General features: G+C 40.4%; 1 protein-coding gene across 3 annotated transcripts in view; it reads right to left on the reverse strand.

Annotated features, from left to right (window-relative positions):
- EIF2AK4 (eukaryotic translation initiation factor 2 alpha kinase 4) overlaps nt 1-17,734 on the reverse strand; it is a 98,070-nt gene extending 80,336 nt beyond the window's left edge. For 2 of the 3 annotated variants that reach the window (XM_006073025.4, XR_328826.4), the window contains exons 1-3: nt 17,516-17,734; nt 4,141-4,253; nt 943-1,045 (exon numbers count right to left, since the gene is read on the reverse strand). In XM_006073025.4, the coding sequence (XP_006073087.3) occupies nt 943-1,045; nt 4,141-4,253; nt 17,516-17,659 (360 nt within the window). In that variant the 5' untranslated portion in view covers nt 17,660-17,734. The remainder of the gene's footprint in view (nt 1-942; nt 1,046-4,140; nt 4,254-17,515) is intronic. The other variant, XM_006073022.4, reaches the window with a different exon arrangement.
- Between the last annotated feature and the right edge of the window lie 6,433 nt (nt 17,735-24,167).

Below are 24,167 nucleotides of genomic sequence, written 5' to 3' on the forward strand. Positions count from 1 at the left end.
TTTTTTTTGTCCAAGCTGTTCTACAATCAGTTTATGTACCACAACAATCACTGAAGTTCTTGGAAACACAACTTAGGTGGGCAAAGATTATAGGGGCAAAAAGCACCCCAGAGGGCACACAGTAACTCACTGTGTTATGGAATGCAAGTGAAAAACGGTCCAGTCACTTTCCTAGTGACATAGAGGCCTAGGGCTAGTCCTTACTTAACTCTTCTCAGTCTTTGTAGGATAGGATAAGTTAAAAGTGATGTGCATAGGCAAAAACACTGCATAATCTTACACAAAAGTGAGGAGAAGATGGATTATACCTAGGGTACTCAGTGGGCTTAAGGAACAGACCGTAATACTCGCCCTAAGAGGTCACCCAGCCTGGCCCTCCAGAGAGAGAGCTCACCTAAGGGGGAGCTCATGCAGACCCTGATGTCAGAGGATTAAAAAAGTATCAGTACTGAACTAGGTGTAAATGCTCAGGTATAAAAGGGACATTGATGGAGGACAGTGAGTCCCTAATTATTGAGAAGTAAACAATTAGTTCTTCTGATATGAAAAGGGGAGATGTGGCAATGTTTGGTCAGAAATCACTTGTTTGTAAACATTTTCCAACGTAAATGTTCAAGTCAAGATGAGGTCATGATGTCAGGCTCAAAGTGTGCAAAAATTCTGGTCAGTTTCATATGGAGTGTTTCCAGAAGAATTAAGTATCAACAGTACTGTCTATACACGCTCTACAATTCGTAATTCATAAGTACTGTTAATTAAAGCAATTCAAACAGCAATATTCCCCTTTGTAGATACCAATAAAAAACAGAACATTCTAGTGAAAGTTAGATCTGAGGTGCAATGGGAAAGCCTTTAAGCCAAAGAAAAGGCTGGAAGGCCAACATTAGTGAACATGATGAGATTTTTATCATTCTGTCATAATTCTAGTTTTACAAATCATACCTCACCACAGTGTTTTTTGGCCACTTCTTCTAGGCGGGACTTTAACAAATTAACACTTTCATTGGACAGACCTTTGGCATTCTTTAATTCTATTTCAGGGACTCTGGAAAAGAAAAAAAAAAAGAGTTACTCTAAAAAGTACAGATTGTTTGCATTAATATTTGCTAATTTTCAAGCTTGGAGCCTGGGGTTTCCGTAAGGGGGTTTTCCTCACTTGTGAACTTCTTTGTACCCCTAGGAACATTTCCTTTCATCTCAAAAGGATTTCAACTTTACCCCAGCAACTCTGTTGACACAGCACTCAACATGAAGTCACCTGCAGCCTGTAGGGCAGAAATGTGCTGGCCAGGCGTCAGCGTGGGCTTTCGAGTGCCCTGCTCCCCAAGAGGACCAGACTTACTGGGGCTCAATCAGGTGTCTCTCCCAACTCCTCTGTCTCTGATTTCAGCTTTATAATCTGATTCAAATTTCTAACATCAACTACTATTTACTGCGTTCTAAAAAATCACTCCAGCTCTGTGGGTGATTTTAGCCTAGTAACTTCACCATGCACTCCCTTTTATAATCCTCGATTCTGGCTTGCCCTCAATATCAGCGAACTCTTGACAGCTCACCCACAAGGGTCTAAACACTCTGTGATCATCTGTCTCTCCTAGCATAAAGCAGGATAAGAATAACTATGTGTGAGATGGAGGCACAGTGTTCCATCTAGTACTCCTACAACAGGCTGTGTCCCAGGAACTCACTCTGCTATAAATGAGCTCACTCACTCATGTCATGCACACTCTGCAAACTCTGCTATTCCAAGGATGCCTACCACATGCTCTTCTTCATCTCTATAGGGCACAACTAACAGTCAACACCTTCTACCCAAGGAAAATACAATCAGCCCTCCCTTGGGGTTCCTCTTATTTCCAACCACAACACATCCAATAACAACTCTTGAGATTAAGTAGGCTTTATTTAATTTTACAGATGAGAAAATGATTCATCCCTTCCCACCAAGCATTTCTGAGTAATTCATGGCATTTTACCTTGGTGAAGCCTTTACTATTCACTTATCTATGCATTCCCTCAATGCTTCATTATGACATTACTACAGTCATCGTCGACCTGGATAGATGGAAATCTTAGAGAAAGTCTACGTCAGGTCCATTTAATCCAGGATTCTCTTTCTCACAGTGGTATAAAGGACTATTTTGCAGGAAAGGAAAGTTTTCCTGCATGATTTTATCTCAAAAGATAGGAATGTTTCCCCAAGTCAAGACTTAGATAATTAAAAAAAAAATCAAGCAGTCACTATATAGCAATATTAACAGAGTAGTGAAAAATTCATCTGCAACACTAATTAAACACTGTAAAATTTCCAGTGTTCTCTTCATGCCCTTGGTACATAATTCATAAGTTTATGTAGCTGATATTACAATGTTTACTTTTTAACTTTTGTAAACTGTTTTTGCATGCTGTTTCTTAAATGATATTTTTACCAAATCGACACATCAAGATTTAGCTGATGAGTTCTCTAACATAGTGGCTCTCAACCAGGGGTAATTATGTTCCCCCTCCAAGGTGACATCAGTCAATGTCAAGAAGGCAAAGAAGCTCTGTGCCCCTCTACATATTTCTTGCCTAAGCATCTCTTCCATCTGGCCAGTCCTGAGTTGTATCTTTGATAATAAACCAGTAACAGTAAGTGAAGTGCCCTCCTGAGTTCTGTAAACTGTTCTAGCAAATTATCAAACCTGGGGCAGGGTGGGGGGAGGGTGTCACAGGAACGTGCAAATTTATAGCCAGTTGATCAGAAGTACTGGGACTTGCAACTGGCATCCACGTCTCATCATGGGACTAAACCCCCAACTCAGCTATCAAGAACTATGGACAGTTAGTGTCATAACTGAACTGAATTGTTCAGATACCCAGTTGGTGTCAGAAAAGATACCACCTATTTGGTGTCAGGAAAGATAAGACCTAGAGAGGCACTGTCTTATTTTTCTTTCATAAAATTAATTACCTTTCAATTAATGCATAAATTAACTTTCTGAATATCTACTATATTCTACTCTAGGCACAGAGGTTGGGCTAAAATTGGGTTACTAACTTCAGGGAGCTCATCTTGACCTACCTGTATTTTCATAAACTCCATCACCTCTTAAGGTAACAAATTCCATACATTTACCACCCACTGGGTAAGGCAGTACATCCTTTTACTTGTCACCTTCCTTCACTGGCTTCCTGCACAACAAGCTCAATCAAAAAAACATCATCCAGGCCAAATCTGCTTTTCTGCATGGAATGTCTGGGAAAAGATTACATGGAATATGCATGGTACTTGAAGAATACTTGAGGCTTGACAGCTAATGCTTTTGTTTTACTACTGGATCTGAACCCAAGGGGGTATTACCTTCAGGGGGAGTTTAGAAATACATAAGGCTTTTGGCTGTCTCACTGACTGGAAAACTCTTTAGGCATTAATGGGTAGAGGCCAGTGATGTTACACGCCCTGCCATCTTCCTGACCCTGAAAGAGGGCGACTAAATCATTTTCTGCTTGGAAGTCAAGGTCCCACTAGGCTCGGAAGGCTACTCTAAGTCCTAATGTAAACTGTACTTTAAAACTAAGTACACAAGGCTTTTATAGTCACTGCACCTTTATCTTCTTTCCCCTAAATTGTTCCTCTTCCTAGTCTGTGGAAAATTAAACAAACAAAAGTTAACATAACAGAAGAAGCAAACATTAGTCATGGAGCAAACACTGCCACCCATAGAGACTATTAACTAGAAGCCAACCTAACAGGAGACAGGCTTCATGAAAACATCCATTGCTGATGTAGTTCTGATGAATTGCAAGTGATAGGAAATAAAATTTTAAATGGAATGGGGGCCAGAAGGAAAAAATACCATTGACTTCAACCTGTTCCTTTGTTTTCAAAACAGAGAACTGAAATCACATCAAAGCTATTTATAAACAGACTTCCCTGGTGACTCAGACCAGGGAAGAAAAGAATCTGCCAGCAATGCAGGAGTCCTGGGTTTGATCCCTGGGTTGGGAAGATCCCCTAGAGAAGGGAATGGCAACCCACTCCAGTATTCTTGCCTCGGTAATTCCATGAACAGAAGAGCCTGGTGGGCTACAGTCCATGGGGTTGCAAGAGTTGGACATGACTGAGAGACTAACACACACATTTATAAATGAACTCACACATCTGGATAGGTGGGTGGGCATTTCACTCTCAAATCCACTTTCACGTACACTTCTTCACCAGTCAGGCCTTGAGGGTACAGAACTAAATTGATTTCAGGAGGCTCTTTGACCTAAAAGAGAAAAAGAAAATCTTTTTTTTTTTCTCTAGAGAGCCAGTCATTAACGATTAAGATAATTATTTCAGCTCAAAAGTTCTACTTTTTAAATATTACACACAGTTTTATTTTATAAAACTGTGCTTTGGTCACATTTTCCTAAAGCATGGTTTAAAAACAAAACTTGTGCCAGAGAGAGTACATTTTCCTTTTCAGTTTTCTACGGAGTGACCTGAAATGTCCCACGCAGCCTCCATTTATTCAAGTAAGTGGCTGCTGCCCTAGAGACTGAGAGCACAGGGGCAAATCTGGACAGACAGGAAGCCAACTAGCTGACACAAAACACAGGACATGTAAGTATTTCCAAATAGTGACCAGTGCTGTAAAGAAAGCAAAGCTGAGCCATGGAACAGAGTGGTGGAGGAGGAGAAGGTATTCAGACAGGTGGGTCAGAGAAGGCCTACTGACACTTCAAATACTGAGACAACGCGTGAAAATCTTGACAAGGAGAAATCTGATAGCTCTTCTAAAACTGTGTATGCTTTCAACCAACTGTTTTTTCCCAAATAACTAAATATTCCATTATCCTTTATTTATAAATGTCTTCCCAAAAAGGATTTGAGGCAGTTTATATAATTTATAAACATAAACCTACCAACTCTGTGAGGTAGGTGTCATCTCCACTTTACAGACAAGGCGGTTCAGGCTCAAAGTTTCTTCCCCACAAACACACAGCAGCAAGGCTGGACTTCAAATCCAACTAAGACACCCAAACCTGTGTCTTCCCCATCAGCCCTCCCTTGTTAACGCCAATCCTCAGTTGTCGGATTGCTAGAGTAAGGAGTTGCAAGGAGTTGAAGCTTGCCTTTGCCTTGGAATGTCAAGGCAGCCAGGGCAAAAAGAGAAATGTGGCATTATCAGAAAAGAGAAAGCATAAAAAGTCTTCCAAGGGTGACAAAGTATTGAGGAACATTAAATTCTGACAGAACATGAACCTTACATGTGGCACTCTGAAGTATACAATCAGCTGTGTATATAAAATACATAAGCTCAGTTTTCATTTATAATAATCCTTGATTTTTTAAAAAAAGCTACTGTAAAAATTCAGTCTGTGTTGGTGGCAAAGGACAGAGAAGAAGGTAGATTTGAGATAAAGCTGACAGCGAGACTGGGCCCTGAGAGAGGAAACCAGAAGTCTAGTGTCTGGTAGATCTCTAGCTCCTTGATGCAGAGCAGGATGAGGAAAGAAGACCTCCGCTGAGAGGAGACACGAGGACTGCAGATGGCCTTGCCAGGAGCAGACCCTGGCACGAGAGGAGTGGGTGCTGGGTGAGGATGAGGTCACAGCAGCTCTCTGACAACTCTTTCAAGGAGGTGTGGGTTCGGGTTAAATTAAAGGGACAGAGAGTGGGGCCACAGACGGGGTGGGGGGTGAAATCAAGGGATAATTTTATTTTGTTCTGTTTAAAGATGGGAGATAACTACAGAGTGTGAGGATGTTGATGGAAATATTATGGAAGAGCGGGAAGGAGACCAAATTAGGATCTGAAGTTGATGGATCCTGGGCAGAAGAGAAACAGGCTAGATTGATTGGAGGAGGGGCTTTCCTTCTAGAATGACAGGAAGATGTGAGGGGGAAAAAAAAAGCAAGTAGAGGAGGCTTTCCTCTGAGGATCCTCACAGGAGCGAGAATGAAACTGAACCTGTTAGATTCCCAGTTTCCTGTTTCCTCTTCAATCAAGACACGCTGGCTGTTATCTGCTGTAAAGCAGATACAGATCATATCAGACAGAATTTAACAGGGCAAGCATTTATTTGCTAAAAGCAGCAAAAACACCAATTCTCACTTGCTAAGAAGGAAAGGACAAACTATTACCTTTACCAGTCTCCTAAATAGCCTCACTTCTGGAAAAGCTTTTCAGTATGGAAATTTTCAAACAAAGCTGATAATGATAGAATGAACTCCATGTACTTACCAGCCAGTTTCAATAATGACCCATTTATGGCCAATCTTGTGTATCTATATGTGCCCTGTCCCCAAGTGCCACGCTGGATCATTCTGAAGTAAATCCTATCAACCAGTCTTTGCCTGTGTTATTATTATTCTCTTCCCAACATCAATCCAATGAAGTAGAAAAAGGTATATATCTCCATTTTAGAGATGTAAAAACTAAAGAGAAAGGCTAATTAGACAGACTCAAAATTTTACCAATGCTTCCTCCACCAGGTCGAATCTTAAGAAATTTTTCATCTCATAGGCCACAAATTTTAGAGAGATACTATGTCGCCCAAGAAAATACTTTTTTGCTCCCTCTCTACTGTAGATACCACTTTAGAAAACAGAGAATATTTTAGTACCAAAAGTAGGAGAAAAGTACAAAAACAGAATAAAGTGTAGTCAATTTAGCTTATATTACTATATCTTTACATATACATTATTCTGCCTTTCATTTTCTAATTTGGCTGAAGACCAACGAAAACTATATTTTAGAATGCAGATGGGGAAACTGCTGTAAATCCATACTGACCCACATAGCTTAAAGAGTCAAAATAAATATGAAAGTAAGAATATATATATATACACACATATATACATATCTGTAACTGAGTCACTTTGTTGTAAGGCAGAAATTAACACAACATTGCTAATCAACTATACTTTAATAAATTAAAAAAAAATGGAAAATGCCATACAGATAATCTTCTTAAAGTAAAATATCCAAGACCCTGCAGGCCCAAGGTAAAGAGGTGGAAGCCAAGGTGTTAAAACGCAAGCAGAGTATCTAGGAGCAATAGCAGATTTTCTGTTTTGCAGCAACAACATTGCAGTAGTCATCTATAAATGAAAGGAGCAAGAGTCACCTAACTACTAATATATAAGCAAGTTGTGTAAGTAGAAACTACGAATGCAAACCAAGGGATGAACTTTCCCGGGCTCGGTATAGAGAAAAACTTATAACAAATAGACAACATATGCTACATGAAGGGGGTTATCTATGCACACATATGATAACAAATTTGGTTTAGCATTCCCTTTTCTCTTTCTGCAGGAAGTGCAGCATGTATCTGAATGTAACTGACCTTCTCAGGAAATGGTACAGGGAAGCCCACAGTTCATGTCTGGAGTCACTAGAACAGAAGCCAGCTTCAGAAAAGAGAGGCCACTGGGAGACTACACATTTTGAAGATATTCTTTAAGAAGTGAAAGTAAAAGTAGCTCAGTCGTGTCTGACTCTTTGTGATCCCATGGACTATACAGTCTACAGAATTCTCCAGGCCAGAATACTAGAGTGGGTAGCCTTTCCCTTCTCCAGGGGATCATTCCCAACCCAGGTCTCCCACATTGCAGGTGGATTCTTAACCAGCTGAGCCCCAAGGGAAGCCCAAGAATACTGGAGTGGGTAGCCTATCCCTTTCCAGCGGATCTTCCCGATCCAGGAATCGAACCAGGGTCATCCTGCATTGCAGGCGGATTCTTTACCAACTGAGCTATCAGGGAAGTCCATACCATTCTTTACTAAAGGGGATGCTTAAGGTGATGCTTAAGAAGGAACAATGAATCAAGGTAAAGACACCTGGCAGTAATCAGGGAAGGAGGTCTCTCTCAGTCACAAGGGGACCACCAGGCAGAACATCAGTATATAAAACAATGGCCTAAAAGAGTGGTTAGGATCCTGCAAACATTCCCGGGCTGACCCAGCCTTAGAACAAATGCAGGTCTAGTGTTCTAGTTACTTCCATCACACAGCAACACTAGCAGGACATCGGTGATAAAAGTGGTGAGCCCAGATAATGCCAAAGCAATCTTAATGCCAAAGCAAACTCTGAGGAAAGAGGAAAGAGTTCGGATACAAAGTGAAGACACTCCTGGACGCATAAAGGTTTCAGTTTTAGGAAATGCATGAGTCCAGTTATGGTGGTTTGGATGAAGGAACAGACCTATGGATGCTGATGAACGATGTATGCTGGACAAAAATCTAACAACTTGTCTGGTTCTGAGTACCAAGGGAGACCAACCCAAAGAGCAGGACATTGAAGCTACCAGGTGACTAGCTACTTCTAAAGCTTTCGTCTTTGGCTGACAGCTTCACTGGACCAGAATGATATTTCTCTTCACGAAGCATACACTCTGGAGTACTGTTTCCCCAATATCTACTCTCCTTTTATTTCTTTGTAAAAGAATCCTCAATTTTTTTTAGCTGAATACGTTTCCCCAACCCGTCTGCAGCTCAGTGTAGCTACTGGATTAATTTAAAGCCAATAATATGAAAGACTCATTTGAAAAGACCCTGATGCTGGGAAAGATTGAAGGTGGGAGGAGAAGGGGACGACAGAGGATGAGATGGTTGGATGGCATCGCCGACTGAATGGACATGAGTTTGAGTAAACTCCAAGAGTTGGTGATGGGACAGGGAGGCCTGGCGTGCTGCAGTCCATGGGGTCACAAAGAGTCAGATACGACTGAGAGACTGAACTGAACTGAACTGAATATGAAAGAACTGTAAGATGCAATTTCCAGGACGTGACCTCTATTAAAAGAAAGGGATGAAGCTTTTTCATCCCTTTCTCCTTCCAGCTGGCTGGAATGCAGACGTGATGACTGGAGGCCAGACAGCCATTTCAGACCATGCAGGGGCAGTAAGGTTGGTAGAACAGTAATTCAGAAAAAGCCCACAGCTCCAGACTTTTACATATAAAAACAGACTTTGTTATTTAAAGTTTTCTGTCATATGTAGCTAAACTTAATTTTAACCAGCACAGGCTCACTGGGAAAAAAAAAATGACAGTCAGGGAACAGTGCTTTCAGAGGTAAGAACAGAAAATTCACCAGGCTTTTCTCAAGCAAACTGAGAGGCTCTCCTACAAGTAAAGAGGCTCTTATGCAAAACATGTTTAGGATACCAAGCATTAGCTCATATTAGGATATTCAAGGATTCCTGAAACTGAACAGGATTTCATTAAAAAGTTCAACAACCAAGATATATTAAAGATTAAGACTGGGTAGGGCATCTTCCATGCCTTTAGAAGAGACAAACTGTCATTAGAATTTAATGTTGATAAAATCTTTGATTTAACCTGCACAAAGAAATAATGAATTCCTGGAAAAAAATATCTGTAGACAGAAAAATACATAGTAAAGGGTAAACAAATTGTTTTGAGAGCATGGAACAAGAGGAAAGCAATGCAGAATGTATTGCTACAAAATATACAAAATTCTACATGAGGAAAAAGATTTGTTTTGAAGATTGAAAATATAAGTGACAGGAAGCAGTCATGGAAAGAAGGCCACATTATAATAAAACATGAGTAAAACACTTTTCAATGAGATCAAGAAGTTGGATACTCATCTGAAGTATAACACTATACATGTACTCAGTTGCTCAGCTGTGTCTGACTCTTTGCAACTCCTGGTACTATAGTCCACCAGGCTCTTCTGTTGATGGAATCTTCCAGGCAAGAATACTTGAGTGGGTTGCCATTTCCTTCTCCAGGGGTTCTTCTTGACCCAGGGATCGAACACATATCTCCTGCACTGGCAGGCAGATTCTTTACCACTGGGCCACATGGGAAGCCCTTTAATACTACAAAACAGTCAAAAAAATCCTCAAGGTATAAAACGTGAATGAGTAATACAAACTCAGTCCTAAAATATGAAAGGTAATACTCTAGACTAATTACCACCAGAGTTAAAAAAAAGACATTAGCTCTTCAAGAAATAAACCCCAAGTATATTACTACATCCACAGGACTAGCAACACTGACCTGGGGGACCCTCTTTTCAGCACAGTGCACACCACCTTGAGAAGTGCCCAGCCAATGCCAGCAGAAACCCCAGTTTCTCAGTCTCAATATGCTTTTCTTGGGTACCTCCTCACACTCACCGCAAAATAAACTGGTATAAGTATGTGTCTATTTCTGCTAAAAGTACCATAATGAAGGATGTGCGTGTACTCAGTCGTGTCTGAGTCTTGGCGACCCCATGGACTATAGCCCACCAGGCTCCTCTGTCCATGGGATTTTTTAAGCAAGAATTCTGGAGCGGGTTGCCATTTCTTCCTGTAGGGGATCTTCCAGACCCAGGGATCAAACCCTCGTGTTCTGGGTCTCCTGCATTGCTGGTAGATTCTTTACCTGCTGAGCCACAAGACTATTAAAAAGAATTTTATTGCCCATTCCACATAGGAGCACAACTTTTGGTTCCAAGGCATGAGGGTTAGTGACAGCCTGTGATTAAAATTCACTGGTTTACAAGATGAGCAGCAGAGTGAGGACAGGGTTTGGGAAATTAATTAAAAATACTAACACAAGAGGGAGAAGGATGGACTGGGAATTTGGGGTTAGTAGATACAAACTATTACATAAACAACAAGGTCCTACTTAGCACAATGAACTATATCCAACTTCCTAGGATAAACCATAATGGAAAAGAATATTGAAAAAAGACTGTATCTATGTGTAAAACTAAGTCACTCTGGTGCACAGCAGAGACTGGCACAACATTATAAATCAACTATACTTAAAAAAAAGAAAAACTCACACAATTTTCAATTAACCACATAACTACACTGAACCATACACTTAAAAATTAAGTTAGTACATTTATGTTATGTATTTTATTCCACAAGCATATAAAACAAGCTACACAATTCAAACCACTTTCAGGTGTTTGGTCTAGAATTGTTATCTAGACCCTGTTAGTCAAATCCCCCTTAAATTTTGATGACAAGACTTGGTTCAGCATGGCCCCATGTTTATTACTTGCTTCTGTTCTCATATCCTGTAATGTAGGAAAGAAATTAGTCTGCGTAAAAAAAAACAACAAATCTAGAAATAAAGTAACATGTGAAAGCTAGATAAGCTGGGCAAGTCTTTAGTTTTAAGTCTGTAAAGATGCCAAAAACAAAATAATAATGATAGTAAAAGCTCTCAGTCACTTTCTGTAACCGACCTTATAAAAATCACCAAGCTCATTCATTTATCTTCTGTTCTCAAGCATTTGCCTATTTGTCCAATGGCCAAGCACAAAAAAACAACAAACTGCTAGATTCCTTAAAGTTTAATAACTCTGACTCCATTTTAAACAAACACTAAAATATTCAAATCTGAGTTCTCCCCAAATTAAATACAGGTAATATAAGTGGAGGTGATGAATAGATTCAAGGGACTAGATCTGGTAGACAGAATGCCTGAAGAACTACGGACAGAGGTTTGTAAAGTTGTTTAGGAGATGATGACCAAAACCATCCCCAAGATAAAGAAATTCAAGAAGCCAAAGTGGTTGTCTGAGAAGGCCTTACAAGTTGCTGAGAAAAGAAGAGAAATGAAAGGCAAAGGAGAAAAGGAAAGATATGCCCAACTGAAGCAGAGTTCCAGAGAACAGCAAGGAGAGAGAGATAAAAAAGCCTTCTTAACTGACTAATGCAAAGAAATAGAGGAAAACAATAGAATGGGAAAGACTAGAGATCTATGAGAAAATTGGAGATACCAAGGGAACATTTCATGCAAAGATAGGCACAAGAAAGGACAAAAACGGCAAGAACGTAACAGAAGCAGAAGAGATTAAGAAAAGGTGGCAAGAATACACAGAAGAACTGTACAAAAAAGGTCTTAATGACCCAGATAACCATGATGGTGTGTTCACTTACCTAGAGCCAGACATCCTGGAGTGTGAAGTCAAGTGGGCCTTAGGAAGCATTACCAAACAAAGCTAGTGGAAGTGACAGAATTCCAGCTGAGCTATTTCAAATCCTAAAAGATGATGCTGTTAAAGTGCTGCACTCATTACACCAGCAAACTTGGGAAATTCAGCAGTGGCCACAGGACTGGAAAAGGTCAGTTTTCACTCCAATTCCAAAGAAAGGGACTGCTGAAGAATGTTCAAATTACCATACAACCGCACTCATTTCACATCCCAGCAAGATCATGCTCAAAATCCTTCAAGCTAGGCTTCAGTAGTACATGAACCGGGAACTTCTAGATGTACAAGTGGATTTGGAAACAGAAGAACCAGAGATCAAATTGTCAACATATGCTGGACATAGAAGAAGCAAGAGAATTCCAAATAAACATCTACTTCTGCTTCACTGACTATGCTAAAGCCTTTGACTATGTGGATCACAACAAACTGTGGAATATTCTTAATGAGATGGGAATATCCCTGAGAAACCTGTCTGCAGGACAAAAAGCAATAGTTAGAACTGGACATGGAACAAAGGACTGGTTCAAAATTGGGAAAGAAGAACGTCAAGGCTTCTATATTGTTACCCTGCTTATTTAACTTATATGCAGAGTACATCATGCAAAATGCCAGGCTGGATGAAGCACAAGCTGGAATCAAGACTGCCGGCAGAGGCAGAAATACCAACAACCTCAGATATGCAGATGACACCACTTTAATGGCAGAAAGTGAAGAGGAACTACAGAGCCTCTTGATGAAGGTGAAAAAGGAGACTGAAAAATCTGGCTTAAAACTCAACATCCACAAAACCAAGATCATGCCATTTGGTCCGATGTCTTCATGTGAAATAGATGAGGAAACTGTGAAAACAGTGTCAGATTTCATTTTTTTGGGCTCCAAAATCACTGCAGATGGTGACTGAAGCCATGAAATTAAAAGACGCTTGCTCCTTGGAAGAATAGGTATGAAAAACCTAGACAGTGTATTAAAAAGCAGAGACATCACTTTGCCAACAAAGTTCCATCTAGTCAAAACTATGGTTTTTCCAGTGGTTACGTATGGATGTGAGTGCTAGATAATAAAAAAGGCTGATCACCTAACAATTGTTGCTTTCTAACTGTGGTGCTGGAGAAGACTCTTGAGAGTCCCTTGAACCGCAAGATTAAACCAGTCAATCCTTAAGGAAATCAATCCTGAATATTCATTGAAAGGACTGATGCTGAAGCTGAAGCTCCAATACTTTGGCCACCTGATGCGAAGAACTGACTAACCGGAAAAGACCCTGATGCTGGGAAAGAATGAAGATGGGAGAAGGGGGTAACAGAGGATGAGATGGTTGGATGACATCACTGACTCAATGGACATGAGTTTGAGCAAACTCAGGGAAACAGTGAAGGACAGAGAAGCCTGGCATGCTGCAGTTCATGGAGTCACAAAGAGTCAGACAGGACTTAGTGACTGCACAACAATAACAACATTATTACAGTAAAAATGCCAGTGTAATTTTTTAACCAGGCAAGCTGACTCTAAAGTTAATAATGAAAAACCAAAGTAAAATTAGTCAGGAATATTCTGTAAATGATGACTACATTAAATACTAAGGCTGATTATAAATCTACAGTAATGAAAGCAATATGGTCACAGAACCTAAATAGATTTCTGGGATAGAGTGTCAAGAAATACACCCCAATACAGTTGGGAATGGAAGTGGGGTCCCCTGCTTTGCAGGCAGATTCTTTACCAGCTGAGCAACTAGGGAAGCATATATTAAGCAAACAACCAAACAAAAATTGAGAGCTGTTTACCAGGCAGTAGGCATGTAGGTGTGAACAACAGTGAGAGACTTTATTTTTCTGGGCTCCAAAATCACTGCAGATGGTGACTGCAGCCATGAAATTAAAAGATGCTTGCTCCTTGGAAGAAAAACTATGATCAAACTAGACAGCATATTAAAAAGCAGAGACATTACTTTGCCAACACAGGTCCATCTAGTCAAAGTTATGGTATTTCCAGTAGTCATGTATGGATGTGAGAGCTGGACTATAAAGAAAGCTGAGAGCCGAAGAATTGATGCTTTTGAACTGTGGTGTTGGAGAAGACTCTTGAGAGTCTTTTGGACTGCAAGGAGATCCAACCAGTCCATCCTAAAGGAAATCAGTCCTGAATATTCATTGGAAGGACTAATGCTGAAGCTGAAACTCCAAATCTGTGGCCAACTGATGCAAAAAACCAACTCATTGGAAAAGACCCTGATGCTGGGAAAGATTGAAAGCAGGAGGAGAAGGGGACGACAGAGGATGAGATGGTTGGATGGCATCACCGACGTGATGGACATGAATTTGAGTAGGCTCCAGGAGTTGGTGATGGACAGGGAAGCCTGGCGTGTTGCAGTCCACAGGGTCACAAAGAGTCGGATACGACTGAGTGACTGAACTGAACTAAACTGATCTTTATGAAGCCAGTCTACTCTTATGCAATGCAAAGGTGGCATTTCACATTAGTGGAAAAGATTCATACTCAGAGGTAAGAACTTAAAAAAGTTGAAGGAAGCTTTTAAAAAAGTCATGAAAGATTTAAAAGAAAGCCTTGAAGAATTCATTTTTGGTAACACTGGAGCAGGGAAAAAACAAACCACAGGGACCATGTAACAACAATAAAGAAAAAAAGATCATTTTGACTATACTGACTATAAGTTTTTAAAAATTGCATAAATTACCTAAATATCAAAATGCATAATTGTTAGGGAAAAATATTTTCAATACAATAATCTAAAATGCTAATTTTCTTAACACATAAATTAACATATAAATGGTATGCCTCAAGATATAAATAGCTCTGACAAATGAATGAGAAAATAGACAACAGAGTATAAAAATAAACATCAAAAAGTTCACAGAAAAAAAACCATGGCTTACAGACAAAGGTGGTCCTAATAACTTATAACTAAAGAAGTAAACATGTTTCATCTATTTATTGGCAAAGATGAAAAAGTCGGACGTCTACAATGTTGGTGAAGATGTAGGAAAAGAAGTACTTATACACTACTGGTGGGCCCAGAAACAGAAGCACGGTTTTAGGAGGGGGGTAATAGCTATCAAATTATAAATGAGCAGGCCTTTGGCTGACAGAAAAGTAGCCAAGATAATTAAGTTAACAATACATTTATAACTTCAGAGGAAATTCTATTTTAAACTAGCAGTGAGTGTCCAAACTTTAGTATGTAAAACAATTTTTAGCATGTATTCCCAAAATGTTTCTTTATTAATAATATATATATGCTACTAAACCAAACTCTACCTTATAATACATCTCCCAAAAAGAAGTTTAAAAAACTTCAGATGTTTAAGAAATTAAAGTTTACACAGGTAAATAATCTTGAGCTGAATTTACTGGCAGCAAATTTGGCCTGAACTGACATGAGTCTATTAATAGTCTTTATACATCTCATTGAGGGTGAACACTTGAATATTCACACGTTTCACTGTGCTTGATTCTGGATGCTGCTCCAGACATTGAGGGAAAGAAAGTGAAGCTGCTCAGTCGTGTCCCACTTTTTGCAACCCCATGGACTGTATAGCCCAGCCTGCTCCTCCGTCCATGGAATTTTCCAGGCAAGAGTACTGGAGTGGGTTGCCATTTCCTTCTCCAGGGGATCTTCCCGACCCAGGGATTGAACCCGGTTTTCCGCACTGCAGGCAGACGCTTTACCATCTGAGCCACCAGGGAAGCCATTGAGGGAGGTACCAGATAAGTATGGAATGTGCACACATGGACATGAACACAAACACTTCTGAATTCTGAAACCTATCAAGCCTCAGGGTTTGGATAAAGGATTGTGGACTTGAATAATCTTCCCCTAAAGACTGGCAAGTAAAAAGTAACTGTTGAATGATTACATTCTTTTCTTTTAACTTTTTTAAACTTTTTTTTAACTGAAGTATAGTTGATTTACAATGTTGTGTTAATTTCTGCTGTATAGCCGAGTGACTCAGTTAAATACATATATATACTCTTTATATTCTTTTTCATTATGTTTTATCCCAGGATACTGAATAGAGTTCCCTGTGCTATACAGGAGGAGTTTGTTGTTTATCCATTCTGTATGTAATAGTTTGCATCTACTAACCCCAAACTCCTAGTTTACCCCTTCCCCATCCCCTCCCTCTTGGCAACCACAAGTCTGTTCTTCATGTTGAATGACTACCTTCTGATTCATCCTTATGACTACCAATTAGCTGCTTGTGGGCCTAGCAAAGTGTTAAGGATATTTGCCCATGTACCTCAGGGTACAGCTATCTGAATTCTTCTACCTGCCTGTTACAGTCTTGGTTTTATTTACTATACTATCCTGTTATAAAATCCACCAGCGATAAATTGAGATTATCAGTATCCCCACAAGCAGTTCCTTGTTCTTTTCTGTTTTCTTGCAGTCTTAGGACCATATAATTAAGCTGTGTAAACTAAATACACTGTCTCTGAATGAAGTCTTAGGAGCTTTGTATTGAGTCCCAGTGTATACTTTGTGATACATATTTTAGTTACACTTCCTGGTTCTCAAGGGAACTGAGAAGTTACCAGATCACCAGAAAGTTACCTTATTATTTTAAGTATGTATAAGGGGAATATTAACATTTCTACTCTTTCAGTCTTAATTCTTGAAATTAAGTACTAGGAAAGCTCACTCCCTGAAGGATGAGGATTTGGTTTGGTTTGTGCTGGACTATACTCTGAACACCTGGAAGGAACACATTGGGTGAGAGGGAGAATGTTTTGCCCTGACAGCTCCAGAAGATCCTAGATCTTGAGCAAATCCTGCATGTGCTGATAAAGTGCATGTTGTAAAATGCCAAGACTTAAAGGCAGATGAAGAAAGGTACTACTTTTTAAAAAATACTATAGATAACAATAGTTTGGTAGATAATGCTTCAAGGATGAGGGAAAAAACTGTATCAGCAGCTTGAAATGTGCCTTAACTTATTTCCAGACAAAAGAAAAAGAAAGAAAGAAAATAAGCCAAATGCCATTTTAAAAGGTTTGGACTCAGCACACTCCCTCTTCATTACAGCTAAGAAGAATATATTCCATACTCTTGAAGGAAAGGCACAGAGGAAAGTTCCTCCACACCGCACAACACAGTGAGGATGCCAGAGGAGTACAGGGTAATTACACGGCTAACAGTTCTCAAGACATACCGGAGGGTGAGACTTCTGAGTAAGGACAGCAATAAGATCTGTGCAAGAGCCCTCAAAGCGTTCCCAAAGTTGCAATGGGTCCGCATGAATGCGCTGTTGTATCAAACCCAAGGAGACAAGACAGTAAGGAGGCAGGTATGTTATGGAACGTCAGGGGGAATAAGAAGCAAGGCCAGGTAAGACGGGAGCCGATTTAGGGGAAAGGCTGTAAGAGTCCCAGGCAGGGGTTCTGAAGACCCGCCTTGCGGCTGCGGGTGCAAGGACAAAAAGTGAGCGCGGGTGGACTGTGAGGGATGAAAGGACTCCAGAACCCGAAGTTGGGGTCTGGTGTTCGCTTCCGGCAAGGCCGCGCCAAGGGAGGCTGGGCCGCAGCACGCCAGCCCCGACCAGACATGCCAAGTTCCTACCCGTCCGCGCGCGTCCGGCCGCAGGTCCTGGAAGTCGGCGCCATAGATGGCCTCCAGGGCCTGCAACTCGTGGTCTTGTCGTTGCGGGTAGCTCTCCGGCGGCTCGTCCCGGCCACGTCCGGGGGCCCCGCGGCCCCCGGCCATAGCAGTGCGGTGAGCCAGGAAGAAGGGCCTTGCGGTAGCGGGTGGGCCCCAGGCTCCACTCCGGGGGCGGGATCGTGGGCGGGGCTTCTAGCCGGGGCGGGCCTGGGGTGAGGCTCCGAAGCGGAGGCGGGGTCAGGGATGAGGTTAGGGGCTCTACGCTAGCGAGAAAGGTCGGAGCAGGAGCTCCACGCCCGGAGTGGGCGTGTGGGCCGGGCGCTGAGTCGGGGGCTCGGTCAGAGTTGGGGTGGGTCCCTCCGGCACGAAGACTAATCTAGTACTGCTGTGTGCTGTGTGCTCACAGTCGTGTCCGACTCTTTGCGACCCCATGGACTGTAGCCCACCAGGCTCCTCTGTCCGTGGGATTCTCCAGACAAGAATACTGGAGTGGGTTGCCATTTCCTTCTCCAAGCTAGTACTGTTAGCGCGCTAACAGCTGTGGTGTGTGAGCGAACCTGCGGGAGTTTGGCCTACATTTTTCCGGGGGAACCTGAGCAGAGGAACTTGCAGGAACAAGAGATCAGATTAATCAGAATGGAATGATAATGCCAAAGGGTATGGTTTTCACGAAATAAGTCTCTAACAGAAGTGGCTGTTGGAACTCCTTTACCCTTGCAAGGGTAAGAGACGAAACAAGAGTCAGACTTTGATGGATTTTCCAGCCGCTTTGACTCACCTTAAGCCTTCCCAGAAGACGACCAGGAGTAAAAATTGTGACCAATACTCCTTCGCCCCTGTTTTATACCCTCACACTCGTCCCCTTAATCATAGATTCAACATCGTAGTGCATGTTCTTAGTCTCTATCTGCCCACCCTGTACCACCATGCAGTTTCAACTGAAAAATATTGTTCTACCCAGACATCTTATGAGCAACGTTCCCAGGAAGAGAATATATTGCCTGCCCAGTTTGCTTGATGTAAATTTAAGGTGTCCTGTCTCCAATCATATGTTTTCAACTTTATAAAATAACCTATCTACCTGGACCTTGTCATTGCATTTCATCTTCAGTTGGCTACTAATGCTGCATGTTGATTTAGAATAATCATATCATATTACCTCGAGTTAGATTTAAGTGACATTTCCTTCTGTCTACCTTGCTTACCCATATGTGTGTTGTGTTAAGTCGCTTCGGTAGTGTCCGACTCTTTGTGACCCTACGGACTGTAGCCCACCAGGCTCCTCTGTCCATGGGAATCTCCAGGCAAGAATATTGAAGTGGGTGGCCATTTACTCCTCCAGGGAATCTTCCCTACCCCGGGATTGAACCCATGTCTCTTATGTTTCTTGCATTGGCAGGCAGGTTTTTTAACCATAGCGCTATCTCTGCTTACCCCTATGTTGCTGCTGTTGTTAAGTCACTCAGTTGTGCCCGACCCTTTGCGACCCCATGGACTGAAGCCCACCAGGCTCCTCTGTCGATGGGATTTTCCAAGCAAGGATACTGGAGTGGGTTGCCATTTCCTTCTCCATATACTGTTTGCTAAATAATGATTATTTAATTTTCTTGCTGTCATCTATATACTCAGTTTTTGTCAGATAATACAAGGCACTAGTCTGACTGAAGGCCGCTTCAAATCTTCCCTCCCTGGGGGACCTGTTTGTTTTTCTTCCAGTGATGCCTGACTAGGTAAATAGCACCATTGCCTGCTCAGCCCAACCCGAGTAAGAGTAATCCTGGACATCGAGAGAGTTACCATTTTTTTCATTCATCCACTTCACTCTATCCCAATGACACTAACTTGGTTCAGTCACCATAATCTCTTCCCTGGATGACTTCAGCAGTTGGGAAACTAGTCAGTGCTTTCGTTCTTGCCCCACTTTAAGCCATTCTTCCTATTGCAGCCAAAGTAATGTTTCTAAGTAAAAAATATGGTCATATCACTCCAATCCCTAAAATTCTTCCATTTTTCCATTTAAAAAAATTACAATACTCTAATTTTGGAAATTTTCACACATACATTAAAAGCAGAGGAAATATTATCACCTGCCCATACTCATCACCCAGTTTCAACAAATTTAGATATCTTGCCAGTCTTATTTAATTTCTCCCCTCTCCTCAGCCCCCAACACACACACACACACACACAGCTCCCTAGGAATGAATCTCAAAGAAAATTTCAGATATCATTCTTTCTATAAACAGGTACATATCTCTAACAGATAAGGATATTTTACAAAGATAAAGTAATACTATCCTTACACCCTAAAAAATAAAAATTGCTTAGCATAATTTAATATCCAATTTATGTTCAAAATTCTCCATCTGTCTAAAATTAGAATCTGTACTGGATTCTGGACCTATAAAGATACTATCAGAACAATCAGCAAAATTTGAAGAGGGTCTTGTGGATTAGACAGCAGTATTATATCAGTGTTAATTTCCTGACTTTAATGGTTGTCCTGTGGTCAAATATAAAATGTCCTTGTTATTAGGAAATTTCCACTCAAACCTTAAGGGGTAATAGGTTATTATATTTCCAATTATCTCCCAAGTGATAGAAAATAGAGGCATGATAAATCAAGCGTAGATATCGACCACTGGGGGATTTAGGTGGAGGATATATGAGAATTCTTCAAATAATTCTTATCTTTTATGTAAGTTTGAAGCTATTTCTAAGTCAAAATTTCACAACAACAGCAATAACAAAAAATTGGCAAGCTGTTTTCCAAAGTGGGCATTCCCACCAGTTTATGAGAATTCTTGTTAGTCTACGTCTTTGCCAATAACTGTTAAATTTAAAAAATTGTAATTGGTGTGCAGTAGTATCTCATTGTGCCTTAATTTACATTTTCCTGATGATAAATAATGTTTGTTAGCTTTTCATGTGCTTATCTGTCATTCATATATCTTGTCTGTTCACACCTTTTGCTCATTTTACAAATTAGGTTGTTTGTTTTCGTATTATTGAGTTTTGAGAATCCTTTATATATTCTGAAGTAAGTCCATTATCAGATATGTAATTTGCAAAGATTTTCTCCTAGTCTGTGGCTTGCCTTTTTATTATCTTAACAATGTTTTACAAAGAGAATAGTTCTTACTTTTGAGGGAGTTCAGTTTATCAGTTTTTATCTTTCATGAATCATGTTTTATTGTCCTATCCAAGACATTTTTGCCTAACTCAAAGTCACAAAGATTTTCCTCCATGTATTCATCTAGAACTTTTGTTGTTTTTGGTTTTACATTTAGGCCTATCATGAGTTTTAGTTAAAGTGTTAAACATATACCGACCATATGACTAGGTATTTATTTATCAAAGAGAAATGAGTCCATATAAAGACTTGTAATTGAATGTTCATAACCCTTAATCACCAAACTGAAAACAAAAAGTGATGGACAAATTGAGGTAAAAACAAACTGAGATGTATCAATAAAATCAACAGAACACTATTCAGCAATAAAAAGAAATATGCTATGTATAGTAATAACATGGATGAATCTCAAAATAATTTTGCTGAGAGAATCCAGACAAAAGAGTACATACTGTATGATTCCACTTATAAAAAATTCTAAGAACAAACAAACTTAGTGATAGAAAGAAGGTAAGTGATTGCCCGGGGTTAGATGACAGAAGTGAGCCCCAGGAAGGGATTCCAGAAGAATGGAGTGATGGATATATTCATTATCTTAATTATGATGATAGCTTCACAGGTGTTTGCATATATCAAAACTGATCAAACTGTACAGTATATGCAATTTATTGTTATGTCAGTTATACCCTTCCCAGGAGTGTTAGTGGTAAAGAACCCACCTGCCAGTTCAGGAGATGCAAGAGACTTGGGTTCGATCCCTGGGTTGGGAAGATTCCCTGAAGAAAGAAATGGCAACCCACTCCAGTATTCATGCCTGGAGATTCCCATGGACAGAGGAACCTGGTGGGGTACAGTCCACGGGGTCACAAAGAGTCAGACACAACTGAGAAACTAACACTATTGTATGTCAGTTATACCCTAATAGTCTGTTAAAAGGAAGAGATTTGTTTTGTTTTGTTTTATAGTGCTTTGTATTAGGATCCAAACAAGGTCCACACATCGTATTTGGTTGCCTTGCGTGAAATAACAGTAGGCTTCGGATCATTCGAAAGTAAAGACTACCCCTTTGCCTGGCTTCCAGCAAATAACCTCTAAACTCTTGGAGCATTCAGACTGCTAAGGGTGTTTATAAATGGGCTTCACATACAATTTTCAGGACACCCAAGATTTCCTTATTCTCTAACCCTTCCTTAAATCCTTAAATCAGTTCTCCAAGGAAGAGTCTCTATTTACCTGTGCCCTCCTTGTTTCTCCAAAGTATCAGTACATTTCCTGGACTTGCTGTTTACTCTCAATTTTCCAAGGGAAAACTCCAAGATTGTTGGTCATTGTCCCCAAATTTTAAAATTATAATCTCATTCATTCCAAAAGGATATTTTCACTGGAAATATATAGAATTTGGGGTCAGTGGTTCTTTTGTTTCAGCCCTTGAAAATGTTCTGCCACTTCTTTCTGACCTATGTAGTTTGAATTCAGTTCAGTTCAGTCGCTCAGTACCAACTCCCTGAATCCACCCAAACCCATGTCCATTGAGTCGGCAATGCCATCCAACCATCTCATCCTCTGTCGATCCCTTCTCCTCCTGCCCTCAATCTTTCCCAGCATCAGGGTCTTGTCAAATGAGTCAGCTCTTCGCATCAGGTGGCCAAAGTATTGGAGTTTCAGCTTCAACATCAATCCTTTCAATGAATATTCAGGACTGATTTCCTTTAGGATAGACTGGTTGGATCTCCTTGCAGTCCAAGGGACTCTCAAGAGTCTTCTCCAACACCACAGTTCAAAAGCATTGATTCTTTGGCGCTCAGCTTTCTTTATAGTCCAACTCTCACATCCGTAGATGACCACTGGAAAAACCATAGCCTTGACCAGATGGACCTTTGTTGACAAAGTAAAGTCTCTGCTTTTTAATATGCTGTCTAGGTTGGTCATAACCTTTCTTCCAAGGAGTAAGCATCTTTTAATTTCATGGCTGCAGTCACCATCTGCAGTGATTTTGGAGCTCAGAAAAATAAAGTCAGCCTCTCTACTATCATTCACATTGTTTTTCTCTATAGATAAAGTGGCATTTCACTATGGCTACTTTTAAAGATTGTTTTCTTTGTTTTAATGTCCAGAAGTTTGATTATAATGTGTCTTGGTATAGATTTCTTTGAGTTTATCCTGCTTAGAACTCACTTAGCTTCTTGAATCTGTAGGCATATGATTTTTTCCAAATATGGGAAATCTTCATATTCAAATCACCTCTTTGAATACTTTTTCTGCCCTGCTCTGTTTAGGTTCTCCTTATAGGAAGTAAAAGCATTTACTTGTTGTTATAGCTCTCTCTGGCCTGGCAGGAGTAGGAAAGGCAATGTGGCCCCTGCTGCTCAAGAAAGTGTGAAATAAAAACTGCCCTTTTTTGGCATCACTTTGTGGGTATTTGTATGTAGCTTCATATTTATATATCCAAATGAATCTTGCCCTTTAAATTATGGAATAAGTATATATTTTTAATCCAAAACTGTGCCACTACTTCCCAGTCATACTATATCTCCTCTTTTAGCAAAGAAGATACTGTCTTGATCTCTTAATTCACCAGAATTGATAATTTTTGGCTTTATCAAATTATCTTTGATAATTTTTGGCTTTTTCAAAAAATTTCAAATTTATTCTTAAAGAACATATTTGTCACCATCAGTGAAACAATGTTTCCTTTTATGATACAGAAAAGAATAGTCCAGCTTCTGAAGTTAATTATAAAAGTTCAGTCAGTTCAATTCAGTTCAGTTCAGTCACTCAGTCATGTCCGACTCTTTGCCACCCCATGAACTGCAGCATGCCAGGCCTCCCTGTCCATCACCAACTCCTGGAGTCCACCCAAATCCATGTCCATTGAGTCAGTGATGCCGTCCAACCATCTCATCCTCTGTTGTCCCCTTCTCCTCCTGCCCTCAATCTTTCCCAGCATCAGGGTCTTGTCAAATGAGTCAGCTCTTTGCATCAGGTGGCCAAAGTATTGGAGTTTCAGCTTCAACATCAGTCCTTTCAATGAACACCCAGGACTGATCTCCTTTAGGATGGACTGGTTGGATCTCCTTGCAGTCCAAGGGACTCTCAAGGGTCTTCTCCAGCACCACAGTTCAAAAACATCAATTCTTCTGTGTTCAGCTTTCTTGATAGTCCAACTCTCACATCTATACATGACCACTGGAAAAACCATAGCCTTGACTAGATGGACCTTTGTTGGCAAAGTAATGTCTCTGCTTTTTAATATGCTGTCTAGGTTGGTCATGACTTTCCTTCCAAGGAGTGTCTTTTAATTTCATGGCTGCAATCACCATCTGCAGTGATTTTGGAGCCCAGAAAAATAAAGTCAGCCACTGTTTCCACTGTTTCCCCATCTACTTGCCATGAAGTGATGGTAATTATAAAAATAAAGTATAAAAGAGAGTCCCCCCCAAAGTATTGAGAAATCATACTGTTCTTCAACAGTTAAACAGT

This window comes from Bubalus bubalis, chromosome 11 (genome assembly GCF_019923935.1).
Source record: "Bubalus bubalis isolate 160015118507 breed Murrah chromosome 11, NDDB_SH_1, whole genome shotgun sequence".
Classification (NCBI taxonomy): domain Eukaryota; kingdom Metazoa; phylum Chordata; class Mammalia; order Artiodactyla; family Bovidae; genus Bubalus; species Bubalus bubalis.